Source organism: Theobroma cacao, unplaced genomic scaffold (genome assembly GCF_053813885.1).
Source record: "Theobroma cacao isolate CCN51 unplaced genomic scaffold, ASM5381388v1 tig025, whole genome shotgun sequence".
In the NCBI taxonomy this organism is placed as follows: domain Eukaryota; kingdom Viridiplantae; phylum Streptophyta; class Magnoliopsida; order Malvales; family Malvaceae; genus Theobroma; species Theobroma cacao.
The window spans coordinates 8,483-25,233 of record NW_028291736.1 but is presented as its reverse complement, the minus strand read 5'-3'; the positions used below and the strand labels follow the sequence as shown (position 1 = coordinate 25,233).

Genomic DNA, 16,751 nt, shown 5'->3' with positions numbered 1-16,751 from the left:
TATATATATATATATATATATATATATATATAGTTACATTACATCTCATTTTGTTTTAAAATTGTTCTAAATTATTTATCCTTAAGTATAACCTTGCTTATATGATAATCAATACTAAGTCATAATGATAAGATCATTGTGAGATTATTTTTCTTTTGATTATGAATCAAAAAGAGAATTAATAAGTTGACTTAGATAAAATTGAGTCCTAACTCAATGAATTCATAATAAGATTATGAACACATTTAGTTAAGGAGCATTATTATTAAGAAAAAATATCTAAATTAAAGGTTGCTTAGAACTAAAAACAATTAATTATCATATTGAATTCATAAGAGATTAATCACAAAGCATTCTAACCCCAATTAATCACATGAACTAACCTTTGATAGGATTTCATTCTATAACCAATGATGAATAACTTATAATATGTATCTATACATAATAGTTATGGATATAACACCTCAAACAAAAATAAATAAGTTTACTTGGTAAGATTTCTATACATGATAGAATAGTGGGAGCTAATGACACTTTAAAAGTCAAAGGTCATGAAATTATAAAATCCTATAGATAAGATCTATACACAAAGATTGATTTAATGGGGTGCATAAAGATGCATAATTCATCCATTAAACACAAACCATTAGTAAGATGCATATTGATGCATTATTCATACAAGATGAGTCTATTAAATAATCCAACATAAATGATTGGATAATAATCTTTATTCAATGTAATAAATTCAAAATAGTTGAATACTTTGAATAAGATAAACATATTTTGTGCAAATCATAAGGTTAGTGGGAGTAAAATAAGTTACTCATTCAAAGTGTATGAGATACATTTGTCAGTCTAAGAAAAACAAATTGGGACTAAAGAGTCAAAGCCTAAAAAGGGACTCAACAAAAGAATTTGGGATGACATGTTAAAGGAGTTTAATATAGAGAGAATCCTAAATGTTACTAGTGACATAAAGTCATAATTGAGCAACTGTATTGGACTGGCTCCAAAACAAGAGATAACTGCATGATTATATCTATAATCGGATACAAACCTTTTGTTTAGGCTACAAAAGAAGAAATATTTGGATCATTGGTTTAATGAACAAATAGATGATTCCAAGTTGTTAAAGTAACAACAAGAGCTATAATAATGGAATCAAGATCTCGTTGTGATCTAAATTAGTATTTCGATTATGACAATGGAGATTGTCAAACATATAAATTAACATATTCCCAAATATTGCAATTTGAGTTGTCCTAGTAGAGACACAATTTTTAAGCGAAAATGTTCGATATTGGATACGTTAGTAATTGACTCAAGTGCAAGTGAGAGATTATTGGTATATGCCTTTGAGCCAATTAGATTGGTCAAAAAATATGTATTGTCATTTAATGGATATTTACTCACATAACTATATGTGATAAAGGTTTTCTTTCATGTTAGTGCAATAATAAGGAGTTATTAAGTACTAATTGAATGAAGCCTGTGGAACATAAAGTTTGCAAGAGAATTGTAAAGTTGTTATAGTTATGAGATCATTATGCATCAAAGCCATGTTCCTAAAATTGTTCCTGGTCATTATATTATCAAGATAGGGCATTGACAATGCTGAAAGACTAGTACATGTTAAGCCTCTTTACTTGAGAAGTAAGCAATTGATTTCATAGATTGAAGTATATGGGATACTTGAGGATAACATGTGAGTGCTTGTTAAAGAACAAGTTCATTGAACATGATCCGCTATGAGAACTCCATTTGGTATTTCACTCAAGTATTTATGGAATATGTTCTCATGTGATAGTCGTGCAATTAATCCTTAAACTTGAGACACTAGGTCATTTTGTATGGGGAATGACATATTTTGATTTCACCACTATAGTTCTGGAGGTGACTAGATGCTTAAACAGGGTGTTTTTGGGTATGTCATGAAACATACGAAGGTGCATGAGTGGTCAAGAGAGGATTCATCACCCCAAGTGATATGAAGGGATGTATCTCAGTTGTTCTCAATTCTTGATTAACTTGTATAAAGTCTTTGACCAAAGCATGGTGAATTTGAGGAAAGTTAGCTTCCTAAATTTATAAAGTTAGTCATGAATTATGAGAACTAATATGAAATGTTATAAGTAGACACTAAGCCATGCTTTTTGATATTTTCGAGATATTTGCTGAAAGAATCCTATTGCACTGAGAGACTAATCACTGAAGGGCTTTGTCAAATTCTTTAATCGACTCTCTAACATTTAGGTGGTCATGATGTATTACTAGATGCCGCTCATGATTTATATATATAAATTAATTATCAAATTGATATTTGATTAGGATTTATATTTATTGCTAACATGTTAGAAGCCTAATGGGTCACACACATTAAGTGACATGATTGTGATTAAATAAGGATAATTAAGTAAGTTAGACTTAATTAGAATAGACTAAATTAAAGTAGGAAATTAATTAAGTTCACAAGGACTTCATTGAATTAAAATACAATTGTTGTATCTAGGGTTACAACTTAGTTTGGTTATATAAATATGTTATGTCAGCCAACTAAAACTCTAAGCCTCTAGCCACTTCTCAGCTGTTTCATAAAAATAAGAAAAAAAAATAGTTTTCTTTATCTAACAAAATAAGATTCGGTAAGAATTTTTTTTGTCTCTTTGTTTTAAAAGCAAAACTTGCTAGCACAAGTAAAATATTACATTGGAAAAGATCTTATTCGGTCACTGTGTGGATTAATGTTAAAGGCCAAACACTTGAATAGTTGAGCGGATAAGAAAATCATTGCATAGATCCTAATCGCAGCTACCACTTTCCACTAAAAGGATGATGATCCAAATTGAAATCCCCTTCGTTCGTAGATCAACTATAAAAGAAAAACAAAAAAAAAAAGCTAGATTATTGTCGCAAATCAGCTCAAGCCCAGGGTAGCCGCACTCACGAGGCAGGCTCTTTAATCCAAAAAGGTAATTGATGTTAAGGTTTCCATAGAAAGAAATACACAGAGCTTGTTTTCTCTTCGACCGATGCAAGGTTTGAGGTAAAAAGAAATAGCAAGGACTGCCATGATGAAAAAGAGAACTGAGCATAACATCCTTAAATTTGGGTGGGAGACACTTGAGAATTGAGATGTTAAGTTTTATCTTCTTTGTGCATAGCATATTTATAATTCTTTTAATTTATTTATTTATATATTTCAAATTTCTATAAATTTTTTCTTTAAATTTTTAAGAATTATTAATTATATTTTTTTCGAAATAAAATATATGATGAGTTTCTTATAGATAATTTAATTATTTAAAAGATATTACTAGCTTGAATTTAAAAAATATTATCCAGCATAACATTCTTAAAAACTATTGTAAATTTTTATTTTCTTATTTTTGACATGTTATATAAAATTATTATTTATTATGAATATTTTGATTGTTAATTAAGTTCAATAAATTAATTTTAAAAATTTTTAATGTTTATTTTTGTTATCTTTAACTTCTAATAAAACTTGATTAACTTTACCCCGACCAAATGTGATTCATAAAAATCTCCATTATTTAGCAGGTGCGAAGAAAAAGCTTGGTTCACCTTTGTTGATTGTTCAAACTCAAAAGCGTCGAAAATCGTCTACGCGCAAATAATCAAAGGACAAAGGAACCTTAAATGAACTTGTAGTAGTAATCAAGAATTTTCTCAGCTAGTGGGACCATTTATTGATAGTAAAAAATAATTTAATTATTAAATTTATTTTAAAGGATTAATGGAATTAAATTAAATTAAATTAAACAATAGTGATATTAAATAGTTACGAGAGATTGTAATAATGTTGAGTGTTGGAGGGTAACAAAGGAACTAATGCTGGAAACCTCTATTAGACGTGGGAATTTGAAATTTTATAAGTTTATAGGGTTACAATGGGTTCATTAGACTATAAATAAAGGAATTAAACTTACTTGTACAGTGTTTATAGTAGAATTTTTAAATTTCACAAACAGGTTCAAAGAGCTTTCATGTGTCTATTAAGATAAAATTAAGTAAAAGTAAAAAATTTTAATTATTATTTTAATGAACACATGTCAATATATATAAATCGATTTCTGGAGTTTAAAAACTTCATTACTAATTTATAGACTAAAAATTCAATTAATAAAATAATACAATTAAATGTTTCAAAAGGATGTTTAAATTTCCCAACATGAAAAATATTTTTTCAACATTAATTAATCCTTCATTAAAATATTAAATTTTCGTAATCTTTCATATCAATGAAATACAAAGATAGAGAATAAGTTACAATTATATTTAAAAAGTATTATTATTACATGCTATGTTCAAAACAATATTGTTACAATTCAAAAAAAAGTTGTTACATGTTTTAACTCTAAGAGTTTATATTACAGTGAAACAAAAATGAATAAGTTATATGCCATGTTTAATAATAGAAAAGAAAAACAAAACGACAATGCACACCAAAACTTCAGCACTAAATGTTACATGCCAAGGCCAAAGTTCCAATACCAGATATTACATGCCAAGGCCAAAGTAGAATATATTACACACCAAAACTTCAGCAGCAAATGTTATACGCTAAGGTCAAAACTTCAACATCAAATATTACACGTCAAGGCCAAAGCTTTAGTACCATATATTACACACCCAAACTTCCTTCTTCCTACTGATTTTATACACCAATGCATGAATCACTTTGTTACATACCAAGCCAAGGTATATTCTACCAAACTTGAATCACTGAAAAACTCAACATTAATAAACCCAAGAATTTGTTGTTACTCGCCATGCCATGCTTCTTGGTCGTAGATTGACGATAAAGTGTTTTGTGAATGTAAACTAATAAACCTAACAATATGTTGTTATCTTTCATGTCATGCTCTTTGGTCTATAGATCGAAGATGATATGACAAGATAAATAGAGAGAGATGGTGATAGTGGTAAAATTAGGGAGAGTTGGATGATAAGAGAGAAACATGGAGAGCATAGCAAAATAGGGTACACAGTAGATGAATGATGGGACAGAAAAATTGAGAGTATTTAATTCGTTTGAAATGATTTTAAAGGTATATTTATTATCTCATGATTAAAATTAAATAAAAACAGTTAACTTTATATTGAAGGTTATTTTTGAAATGAGATTATAAGGATAATCATTTCTCACAATTTCTGTTTTAAGCAATTACGAAAATAAAATTGAGTGATGGTATTAAAGGCTTTGCCCGTCCCACCACACACTAGCCAAAGCGCCATCGGCAAACTGCAGGTGTAGTGGCGATTGGGAGACAAATGGTGGTGCTAAACTACTAATTTTGTCATCTCCCTTTTTATTTGAAAAAGAGAATTCCATCTCTGCTTTTTTAGTAGGAGTACATACGCATCAATAAATGAGTATAGTTATGGTGTATATATTAATGTCGCAATCACGAGTCTTACTTATAAAATATTTTTATTTTGGTTAGAAGATTGTCCCACCTCATATACATTAGATTAACTAATGTCATATAATTTTTGAAAAAAAAACTAATATCATATATATTAACTTGTTTGCTTATTAATTTTATTAATTGATAATACATATTGAATGTAATACTAAGGCCATACTTATTAAGAATTATTTACTCGTAATGTAAATTAAACTCGGGAATGTAATTTTATAAAATGATAATTTTGATTTTGGTTTTGCATGTTTTTAATATATATGGGAAGTTTTTATTGTTTTACTTTTTTGAATTTATATATATTGCCCTTTTTTTGATGAATTTTAAGTAAATTTAATAAAATTTAATTACTAATTTAATAGACACATTTCAATTTGTATAAATCAATTTGTGGAGTTAAAAAAATCCAGAAATTAATAAAAGTAATACAATTACTTAGATTTATTATTCTATATGACTCTGGAGTTTTCAAACTTTACAAATGTGATTAAGGGGTTGACGTGTGTCTATTTATTAATTAATTAGTACTTGTTGTCATATGTGTTGGTATATGAATATTTTTTAATTATTTAAATAACAATTATATAGAAATATAAATGTCTCTAAATGTTAAGGTTTAAGTATAAATCATTGGATTTTGTAATGTTAATTCACAAATTATTCAATACTATTAAAATTAAAAATATTTTTTATAAAATTTATTTAATACAATTAATAAATGTTATTCACATATTGGATAAATCTCATTAATATTTAAAATAAAAATATTTTGAATGAAAATCATTCAATGCAATTAGAACTCTTAATTACAAATTGATTAATATATATAGCAAAATATTTTTTAAAATGGTAATACATAAATATAGTAAACATATATGTATGTGTTTGTCAATTAAAAATTTCAATAACATCAACGTTTGTTTTCATCGTAATATTTTCTAATTTATGTCATCAAAAATAGCAAAAAACTGAAGTATAGAGTAGAAAAGATGTGTTGACTTGCTAGTTTGAGTCTTCTCCACTCTGCTTCAATTTTTGGTTTTAAAAGCATTGCCTCTGCCTCAGGCGATAAGTAAAAGGCGAGTTCTCGTACAACTGCCCAGACTAGATGCAAATGGTAATTATTCTCTGTCACTTCCTCTTGGTATTGAGTGCTTCAGCAGTTGGTCTTGGTCCAGTCTCGCCAGATCAAGATGCCTGCGAGCCAAAACACTGCAAACCCGGCCAGCCATCCGTCCGGTACCCCTTCCGGTTGAAAGGCCGCCAACCGGACCACTGTGGCTCATCTGGGTTTGACCTGTCCTGCAACAACAAGAACCAGACGGTGCTGGAGCTGCCCCGTTCGGTCAAGTTATTGGTGAAGCATATAGATTATGTAAACCAGAGGATTCAGGTGTATGATGAAGATGGTTGTGTCCAAAAGCAGCTTCAAAATCTTACCTTATCCGCATCTCCTTTCACGTTCCGCTCAGACATAGATCCCTACTATGACAGCAAACCGGGAAACTTCACCTTGTTCAATTGTTCAATTGAAGATCAATCGAATGATTATGATAATTACGGGAGCATTTCCTGCTTAAGTGTGCCTGGCTTCTACGTTAAATACTTGGATTCTGATTATGGAGGCTATGACCTGTTAAATTGCAGCAAGACTATAGATATCATTGATATTCCTCGAGGGTTGATGTCTGACCAGAAAAACAAGTTTTACTTCAGTTGGACCAACCCGGCGTGTGGTTCATGTGAAATACAGGGCAAAGGATGTCGACGCAATACTACCAAGGCCTTGGGCATAGAGTGCTATTACATCCACATGGATCATAAAGGTGCCACATACATATGAGTTTTTAAGTAGTATTGTTCTGAAATATGAATTTTTTTAATTAAAAGAAAATGAGTCAATCAATGTATTAAATATTTAAGTATTTTTGAAATATGAATTTAGTGTTGTTCACCCGTAATTCTTCTTTTTTCATTAAACCTGATCTAAAGGGTCTATGCTTTGAAATCTAAGCCAGGGTCAGTCAGGTTCAATCCTATACATAATTTTATTATTACTATAAATAATAAAAGTATTTTTATATTAACATTTTAATTTTTAAATTATATTTTAGATTTTAAAATATTTATTATCTATTTGCTAATATTAAAATAATAATCTCATTCCAAAAAAAAAAAAAACCAAAAATAAAAAGTAAATGGAGATTACAAATATGAGTCATTTTGATATCTTCTGTTTAAGTATTTTGTGCTTTTCTTGGCAACTTTGGGGAAGTAATAAGGGACTGAGAAATGGGTCATTTTGGCTTTAAGATAGTTTGACGTTCACTAGTTTGACGTTTACCTAAAGTTTGTGATCTACGTCGACTAAGAGCTTGTTTCGTAGAAAGTGTTGTCAGAACTAGAATTGTCTTAAAAATATTATAAACAGAGATTAAAATAATATTTGATAAATTCAGAAGATTAGTTGATCGTAAGATTAAAAAATTATTTGATAATATTTTTTATTTAATTTTGATAAATAATCAAAATAAAATATTTATCTTTATAATTAAATCAAATTGTAAATTTTAAATTGAAATAAATGAAGCTTCTTCTTAATTGGAAATAAAAATTGTCATCAAGTGAAATAATTACACTAAATGAAATAAATAATAATGTGAAGTAATATAATTCTAAATGCGAAAATGAAAGTGCAGCAAAAATTGTATTGTTAAAACTCATTTATGCTATAGTGCTTCATATAATTTTATAAATTATTATTCAAATAATATAAAAAAAGTTGATCAAATATTTATTATTATACATTGCAATTAATAATTTTTAATGAAGTTTTGATTTATAATTTTGTCTAAAAATTATAAACCTCGTGTATAAATTAAAATTTGTAAATTTTGAGATCTAAATACCTTGTTTTTGCTCTCTTCTATTAGCAAAAATAAGGTACGTAGAACTTTTTGATGTAAAAATTACTGACATTATGGGATAAATTAGGCTTCCCAAATTAGGGTACTAAACATGAAAACCAACTACTTTAACTTACAGTTCCAGCAAGAAATTGCTTGGTTCATATTAAATCAATACTTATTTTTTACCTATGATTTAATATCATTTACTCAAAATCTTGTAATTAAACATTAATTTGCGGGGCCGAAATCAATTTTGAATGTTTTAGAAACTTAAGGGAAACTATATATAGAGTAATGATATAGGATTATTGTACTGATGTTGAGAAATATAGCATGCTGATCATTTTTTAATGTTTTCCAGGTGCAAGAATGAAGCTAATGATTTCAGGTACATGGTTGTTCCATACATTGATTTTATGTTGAGAAAAGAAATGATCTGATGAAGCATTGTAATCTCTGACTAGGATCATGTTATTTGCAGGTTTAACCATAGGATCACTTCTCCTTTTATTGAGTGTCATTGGACTCTGTTGGCTGCACCACTTGAATAAAAAAGAGAAAGAGGGCCAACGCAAGATCGAACAGTTGCTGTGGTGGTGTCAAGCTTGTAAAGAAGAAAGTCGAGCACTCTGCTATATTTGGGAATGAGAAAGAACACAGATGTTTGCTATTTTTAGAAAATATTTAATTAAAATGAAATGGCCTCACAATTTCCTTTATAAATATTCATTTATTGAATTAATTCAGTTGAAGTCCAATCGGTTTCCTTGTTATTTACCTGCTTTTTTTTTCCTTTTTCAAACCATGTGTGCCACACATCAATTGCCATGCCGTGTCACACACTCTAAACCCTACCGTGTCACGGATCTCCATGGAGTCTAACAAACTCTAAACACTGGCATGTCACAGATTGCCTCCATGGCAAGTCACAAACTCTGAACGCTGACGTGTCACAGATTCCCTCCATGGCGTGTCACTAACTCTGAACCCTGGAATGTCACAGATTCCCTCCATGGCGTGTCACCAACTCTGAACTCTGGCGTGTCACAGATTCCCCCCATGGCTTATTGCGAACTCTAAACGCTGGCGTATCACAGATTCCTTCCATGGCGTGTCACCAACTTTAAACGCTGGAGTCTCACAGATTCCCCCCATGGCGTGTCATAAACTCTGAACGCTAATGTGTCACAGATTCCCTCCATGGCGTGTCACCAACTCTGAACTCTGGCATGTCACAGATTTCCTCCATGGCGTGTCACCAACTCTGAACTCTGGCGTGTCACAAACTCTAAATCCTGCCGTGTCACAGCCCTGTCACACATTCCCACCATGTCGTGTCACACATTCTCAACATGCCGTTTCACAAACTCTAAACCCTGCCCTGCCACACCCATCTCACATATGGCCTACTGTAACACGACCATTTCGTGCTTTGGATTCACATCTTTCTTCTTTCGATTCACCACTGTATTAGGGATTTCTGGTTTCACATCATTCTCCAAGCTTTCGATTCATCACGACCAGTTCCTCGTTCGATTTAATATCATTCTTTTCCTATTATCTGAATGCCATGTCTAAAATCTCTGAAAAATCATCTCATACAACATTATTTTGTTTTGCACAAGCTTCGCGAAAAAAAGGATGTTTTGCACAAAATTAGATGTTCGCAATTTCTTTACATATTTATTTTCTCATTTTTTGTCTGTTTGAGAGAGCGCTTCAACGAAGATGGCTCATTAAAGGCATTTTTGTCTCAAAATCTATTCTTGTGACTAAAAACAATTAAAATTATCTAAAAACTTATTTACAAAAACACGTTATTTTTAAGGGCTAAAAAAAAATTTTCCTCTTTTCTAATTTATGTCATCAAAAATAGCAAAAAACTAAAGTATAGCGTAGAAAAGATGTGTTGACTTGGTAGTTGGAGTCTTCTCCACTCTGCTTCAATTTTTGGTTTTAAAAGCATTGCCTCTGCCTCAGGCGATAAGTAAAAGGCGAGTTCTCGTACAACTGCCCAGACTAGATGCAAATGGTAATTATTCTCTGTCACTTCCTCTTGGTATTGAGTGCTTCAGCAGTTGGTCTTGGTCCAGTCTCGCCAGATCAAGATGCCTGCGAGCCAAAACACTGCAAACCCGGCCAGCCATCCGTCCGGTACCCCTTCCGGTTGAAAGGCCGCCAACCGGACCACTGTGGCTCATCTGGGTTTGACCTGTCCTGCAACAACAAGAACCAGACGGTGCTGGAGCTGCCCCGTTCGGTCAAGTTATTGGTGAAGCATATAGATTATGTAAACCAGAGGATTCAGGTGTATGATGAAGATGGTTGTGTCCAAAAGCAGCTTCAAAATCTTACCTTATTCGCATCTCCTTTCACGTTCCGCTCAGACACAGATCCCTACTATGACAGCAAACCGGGAAACTTCACCTTGTTCAATTGTTCAATTGAAGATCAATCAAATGATTATGATAATGACTGGAGCATTTCCTGCTTAAGTGTGCCTGGCTTCTACGTTGAATACTTTGATTCTGATGATGGAGGCTATGACCTGTTAAATTGCAGCAAGACTATAGATATCATTGATATTCCTCGAGGGTTGATGTCTGACCAGAAAAACAAGTTTTACTTCAGTTGGACCAACCCGGCGTGTGGTTCATGTGAAATACAGGGCAAAGGATGTCGACGCAATACTACCAAGGCCTTGGGCATAGAGTGCTATTACATCCACATGGATCATAAAGGTGCCACATACATATGAGTTTTTAAGTAGTATTGTTCTGAAATATGAATTTTTTTAATTAAAAGAAAATGAGTCAATCAATGTATTAAATATTTAAGTATTTTTGAAATATGAATTTAGTGTTGTTCACCCGTAATTCTTCTTTTTTCATTAAACCTGATCTAAAGGGTCTATGCTTTGAAATCTAAGCCAGGGTCAGTCAGGTTCAATCCTATACATAATTTTATTATTACTATAAATAATAAAAGTATTTTTATATTAACATTTTAATTTTTAAATTATATTTTAGATTTTAAAATATTTATTATCTATTTGCTAATATTAAAATAATCTCATTCCAAAAAAAAAAAACCAAAATAAAAAGTAAATGGAGATTACAAATATGAGTCATTTTGATATCTTCTGTTTAAGTATTTTGTGCTTTTCTTGGCAACTTTGGGGAAGTAATAAGGGACTGAGAAATGGGTCATTTTGGCTTTAAGATAGTTTGACGTTCACTAGTTTGACGTTTACCTAAAGTTTGTGATCTACGTCGACTAAGAGCCTGTTTCGTAGAAAGTGCTGTCAGAACTAGAATTGTCTTAAAAATATTATAAACAGAGATTAAAATAATATTTGATAAATTCAGAAGATTAGTTGATCGTAAGATTAAAAAATTATTTGATAATATTTTTTATTTAATTTTGATAAATAATCAAAATAAAATATTTATCTTTATAATTAAATCAAATTGTAAATTTTAAATTGAAATAAATGAAGCTTCTTCTTAATTGGAAATAAAAATTGTCATCAAGTGAAATAATTACACTAAATGAAATAAATAATAATGTGAAGTAATATAATTCTAAATGCGAAAATGAAAGTGCAGCAAAAATTGTATTGTTAAAACTCATTTATGCTATAGTGCTTCATATAATTTTATAAATTATTATTCAAATAATATAAAAAAAGTTGATCAAATATTTATTATTATACATTGCAATTAATAATTTTTAATGAAGTTTTGATTTATAATTTTGTCTAAAAATTATAAACCTCATGTATAAATTAAAATTTGTAAATTTTGAGATCTAAATACCTTGTTTATGCTCTCTTCTATTAGCAAAAATAAGTTAGGTAGAACTTTTTGATGTAAAAATTACTGACATTATGGGATAAATTAGGCTTCCCAAATTAGGGTACTAAACATGAAAACCAACTACTTTAACTTACAGTTCCAGCAAGAAATTGCTTGGTTCATATTAAATCAATACTTGTTTTTTACCTATGATTTAATATCATTTATTCAAAATCTTGTAATTAAACATTAATTTGCGGGGCCGAAATCAATTTTGAATGTTTTAGAAACTTAAGGGAAACTATATATAGAGTAATGATATAGGATTATTGTACTGATGTTGAGAAATATAGCATGCTGATCATTTTTTAATGTTTTCCAGGTGCAAGAATGAAGCTAATGATTTCAGGTACATGGTTGTTCCATACATTGATTTTATGTTGAGAAAAGAAATGATCTGATGAAGCATTGTAATCTCTGACTAGGATCATGTTATTTGCAGGTTTAACCATAGGATCACTTCTCCTTTTATTGAGTGTCATTGGACTCTGTTGGCTGCACCACTTGAATAAAAAAGAGAAAGAGGGCCAACGCAAGATCGAACAGTTTTTGGAGGATTACAAAGCTCTTAAGCCCTCAAGATATTCCTATGCTGATATTAAGAGGATAACAAACCAATTCAAGGAAAAACTTGGACAGGGTGGTTATGGTACTGTGTTCAAAGGAACACTTTCCAATGATGTTTCAGTAGCTGTTAAGGTTCTGAATAACTTCAAGGGAAATGGTGAAGAGTTCGTTAACGAAGTTGGTTCAATGGGAAGAATCCACCATGTCAATGTTACTCGCTTAGTTGGTTTTTGTGCTGATGGGTATAACCGAGCCCTTGTTTATGAGTACTTGCCAAATGAGTCATTAGAGAAATTCATATTTGCAGCCAAGGGTGAGAATCGTTTCCTTAGTTGGGAGAAGCTTCATGAAATTGCTTTAGGCATAGCCAAAGGCATTGAGTACCTTCACCAAGGTTGCGAGCAACGGATCCTCCATTTTGACATCAAACCTCACAATATTTTACTGGATCAGAACTTCACTCCTAAGATCTCTGATTTTGGTTTGGCTAAGTTATGTTCCAAAGAGCAAAGTGCTGTTTCAATGACAGCAGCAAGAGGAACCATGGGCTATATTGCACCTGAAGTATTGTCTAGGAACTTTGGAAACGTCTCATACAAATCAGACGTTTACAGTTTTGGAATGCTCTTGCTTGAAATGGTTGGAGGGAGAAAGAATATTGATGTGACAGTGGCCAATGAAAGCCAAGTGTACTTCCCGGAGTGGGTTTATAATCGTTTAGACAAAGGAGAAGAATTAGGAATTGATATCGAAGATGAAGGGCATCACAAGATAGCCAAGAAACTTACAATTGTTGGACTTCGGTGCATTCAGTGGTATCCAGTTGATCGTCCTTCAATGAAATCTGTGGTTCAGATGTTGGAAGGAGAAGCAGACAATCTGACAATGCCACCAAATCCTTTTGCCTCTAAAGATGAAAAGAAGCCTAAGAAGCCCATTAACAGAGAGCTAGCAGCTATTTCTGAATAAGAAGAAAAGCAATTTGCAGACTGCAGCCTTACAATCAAAATGAGTATTAAGCAATTGTTGGACTTTTGGTGTTGTGTATAAAGAATAGACAAATGCTTCATAACTATGTAGGCCATATTTTAATATCTTTCAATCTGAACAAAATCAAAATTTAATACTAAAGGACAAAATCTATATATACACGGAATGATTTTGATTTTCGGAGGATGATTATATCTATGCGTAGTTGCAATGAAGCTTAAAATATCAAAATGTTCAAAACATACCACAATGCTTAATAGAAAAATAAGTTAATATATATATATATATATATACACGGAATGATTTTGATTTTCGGAGGATGATTATATCTATGCGTAGTTGCAATGAAGCTTAAAATATCAAAATGTTCAAAACATACCACAATGCTTAATAGAAAAATAAGTTAATAATTCCAATAGATAGAAATAGAATCAAAGTAGATAGATTGTTTTAATGATTGAGGCTTAGAAAGTTGACTTTTGCACAATTCTAATGGCAAATGTGCTTGGCTTGCTTGTTTTGAATAGCCAAATGCTCAAGGAGCTTAGAAATACATCAAATATCAAGTGTCTATGGTAAACAATATTGAAAGCAATGGTGGCTCTCTAAGAGCTTGAACAAATAGCTATGATACTTAAGAATTAAAAGAAAATGTTAAGGGCTTGAAGATTTGAATTTGAGTTTTTAAATTGAGCTTTGTGCTGTTGAGTTATGTTGTGTGTTTCTTGAATTGGATAGTGCCTTCTTCTATTTATGGGTATTTTTGCCAATTGTAAGTTCTCTTCCAATAGCAATTAACAACTTGAATTTTGGCGCAAAAAGATTTCCTTTCCCTTCCTTTCTCAAATGTCTTCTATTATAGATCAATAAAAAGTTTTAAAAACAATATTTTGACTGCATACTCTTAATCTTTTAATGTACGACAAAAACAACAATAAAACATTCTTACAAGTTACAAATCAAATTTTCTGTTTCAATGTTTTTAGAATAAAACAAAATCGAATCCAAACATAAAAAAAAATATGAAACCTCTCCCAACCGATACTTATAATTACTTCATCTGATTTTCCCTTTCTATAGATGTCCAATAAGAACCAAAGTAGTATAAAGTTGTGTGTGAAGCTAAAAGGTACATTGCTACCTTAGTGTAATAAAATGTATGTTGAACAAACAATACTACAAGGTAATAATAGATAATTATTTTATGGGCTTGTCTACTACTTCTTATTAACATGATCTTCTGACATTTCGAGAGAAAAGAGCAAATGTTTAGAAGGCATTTTCAAAAGGTCAACTTCACTTTGAAGCATCTCAAGGACATTGCTCATTGAAGAGAAACAAATGGGCTTCATCTGTATGCACCAAAGAGCAACTATTACCATTTTCCTCGCAATTTTCTTTTCATCATCTATAACATCACCCAAGTCTACTTTTCCACCTTGATCAAAGTGGTCATAAATCCAAGAAGGGAAGTATATTTGACTTGACTATTCAACTGAAACATTCAATTTTTTCCTTCTTCCCACCATTCCCATCAATAACATTCCAAACTGTAAACATTAGCTTTATATGAGATGCCACCTAGGAATTTGTAGAATAATTCAAGAGCAATATATCCTAATGTACCTCGAGCTATAGTAACAGACACAATACTCTCATTTACAGGATATAATTTTGCAAGTTCAAAATCAGAAATTTTTGGGATAAATTTTTTGTTTAAAAGAATGTTGTGTGGCTTGATATCAAAATGTAAAATTTACATTTCACATCCTTGATGCAAGTATTCGATTCCACGAGCCACTCCAAGAACAATCTCTAACATTTGTTCCCAATTTAAAAAAATGTTATTGTCTCTAGCAAAAATGATTTTATCCAAAGATCCATTTGGCATGAAGTAATATACAAGATGTCAAGCTCGATCTTATAAAATACTTGCTATGTCATTCATGTGATTGACAATATGCTTGCATATTAGGAAAGCCCCGAAAAATCATCAAAAGTCGATATTGTACCAAATGGTACTATTAAGTTGAATTAAGCCTCGAACTAGTCTAAATAGAGATCTTAAGATGAAATTGAGAATTTTAAAACCCAGAATGACTTAAAATGATGATTTGGAGTTCGAGGGCTGAATTGGAGTCAATTTGAAATTTTCATGATTCGGGGGTAAAATGGTCATTTTGCAACCCGAGGTTAAGACGTGAGTGTTGGATGAAATTTTTGACAAAGATTGATCATTTGGAGTATAATTTGAGTTTGAAAAGTGAAAAATTTTAATTCCAGCATTTTTTGAGCATAAAAGGCAAAATAGTCATTTTGCCACCCTAGGGGCAAAATTGTAATTTTACACACCCAACACTTGTCCAGCATATGAAATTTATCCAAAATTATCATGGATAATTGAAGAAATTTATATGGTGGAGAGAGAAAGCTTAATAGTTAAGAAATTAAAAATGGACCAATGGTAAGGTGACACATGGTAAATTTTTGTCCATTAATTATTTAGCTTAAAAATCAGCACAAATCAGCCCATTTTCTCTTCATTATGGCCGGCCATAGTAAGAACAAAGGAAGGAAAAGAAAGAACAAACCCTAGGAGGAAAAATTGAAGAAAAAGTGTGAGATTTCAAGGGATTAAGCTAATAAAGGTAAAATTTTGTGATTTTATCTTGTGATTTACATTACCCATGCTTTCTTTTTCATTTTTCATGCTTAGAACTCAAGTTTGCATGATGAACCCATGCTGGTCGAATTTGAGAGGAGAGGTTTTGAGCATTGATTTTGCTAGATTTCAAGCTAATTAAGTGTTTTTGGTTGTTTGGTAATGGAAAGTATAAAAATCTAGCAAGGAATCACTTTGTTCTTCACAAACCCACAAGAGGCCGAATTTTCTAGGGAGGATATTGAGGCTGAAATTGATGATATTTCATGATATTTTGGTGGTATTTAATGATTGGTGAGGCTAGAAATTTAATGGGAAA

General features: G+C 31.1%; 1 protein-coding gene across 2 annotated transcripts; it reads left to right on the top strand.

The window, feature by feature from the left end:
• The first annotated feature begins 6,449 nt into the window (after positions 1–6,449).
• LOC18586653 (rust resistance kinase Lr10-like) lies at positions 6,450–13,899 on the top strand. 2 transcript variants are annotated; one of them, XM_088802843.1, is made up of 3 exons: positions 6,450–7,273; positions 8,718–8,744; positions 12,656–13,899. In XM_088802843.1, the coding sequence occupies exons 1-3, from the start codon at positions 6,556–6,558 to the stop codon at positions 13,747–13,749; spliced, it is 1,839 nt and encodes a 612-aa protein (XP_088658969.1). In that variant the 5' UTR covers positions 6,450–6,555; the 3' UTR covers positions 13,750–13,899. The 2 variants fall into 2 exon arrangements, with proteins under 2 accessions (XP_088658969.1, XP_017984105.2); XM_018128616.2 differs by lacking the exons at positions 6,450–7,273; positions 8,718–8,744 and adding exons at positions 10,271–11,097; positions 12,536–12,562.
• Positions 13,900–16,751: the final 2,852 nt, after the last annotated feature.

Bases quoted from the DNA above. Each gene is read 5' to 3' on its own strand.
- LOC18586653 (XM_088802843.1), top strand. From the start codon at position 6,556: ATGCAAATGGTAATTATTCTCTGTCACTTCCTCTTGGTATTGAGTGCT. The intron at 7,274-8,717 runs GTGCCACATACA...AATGTTTTCCAG, and splicing joins CATCCACATGGATCATAAAG to GTGCAAGAATGAAGCTAATG. The intron at 8,745-12,655 runs GTACATGGTTGT...TGTTATTTGCAG, and splicing joins AATGAAGCTAATGATTTCAG to GTTTAACCATAGGATCACTT.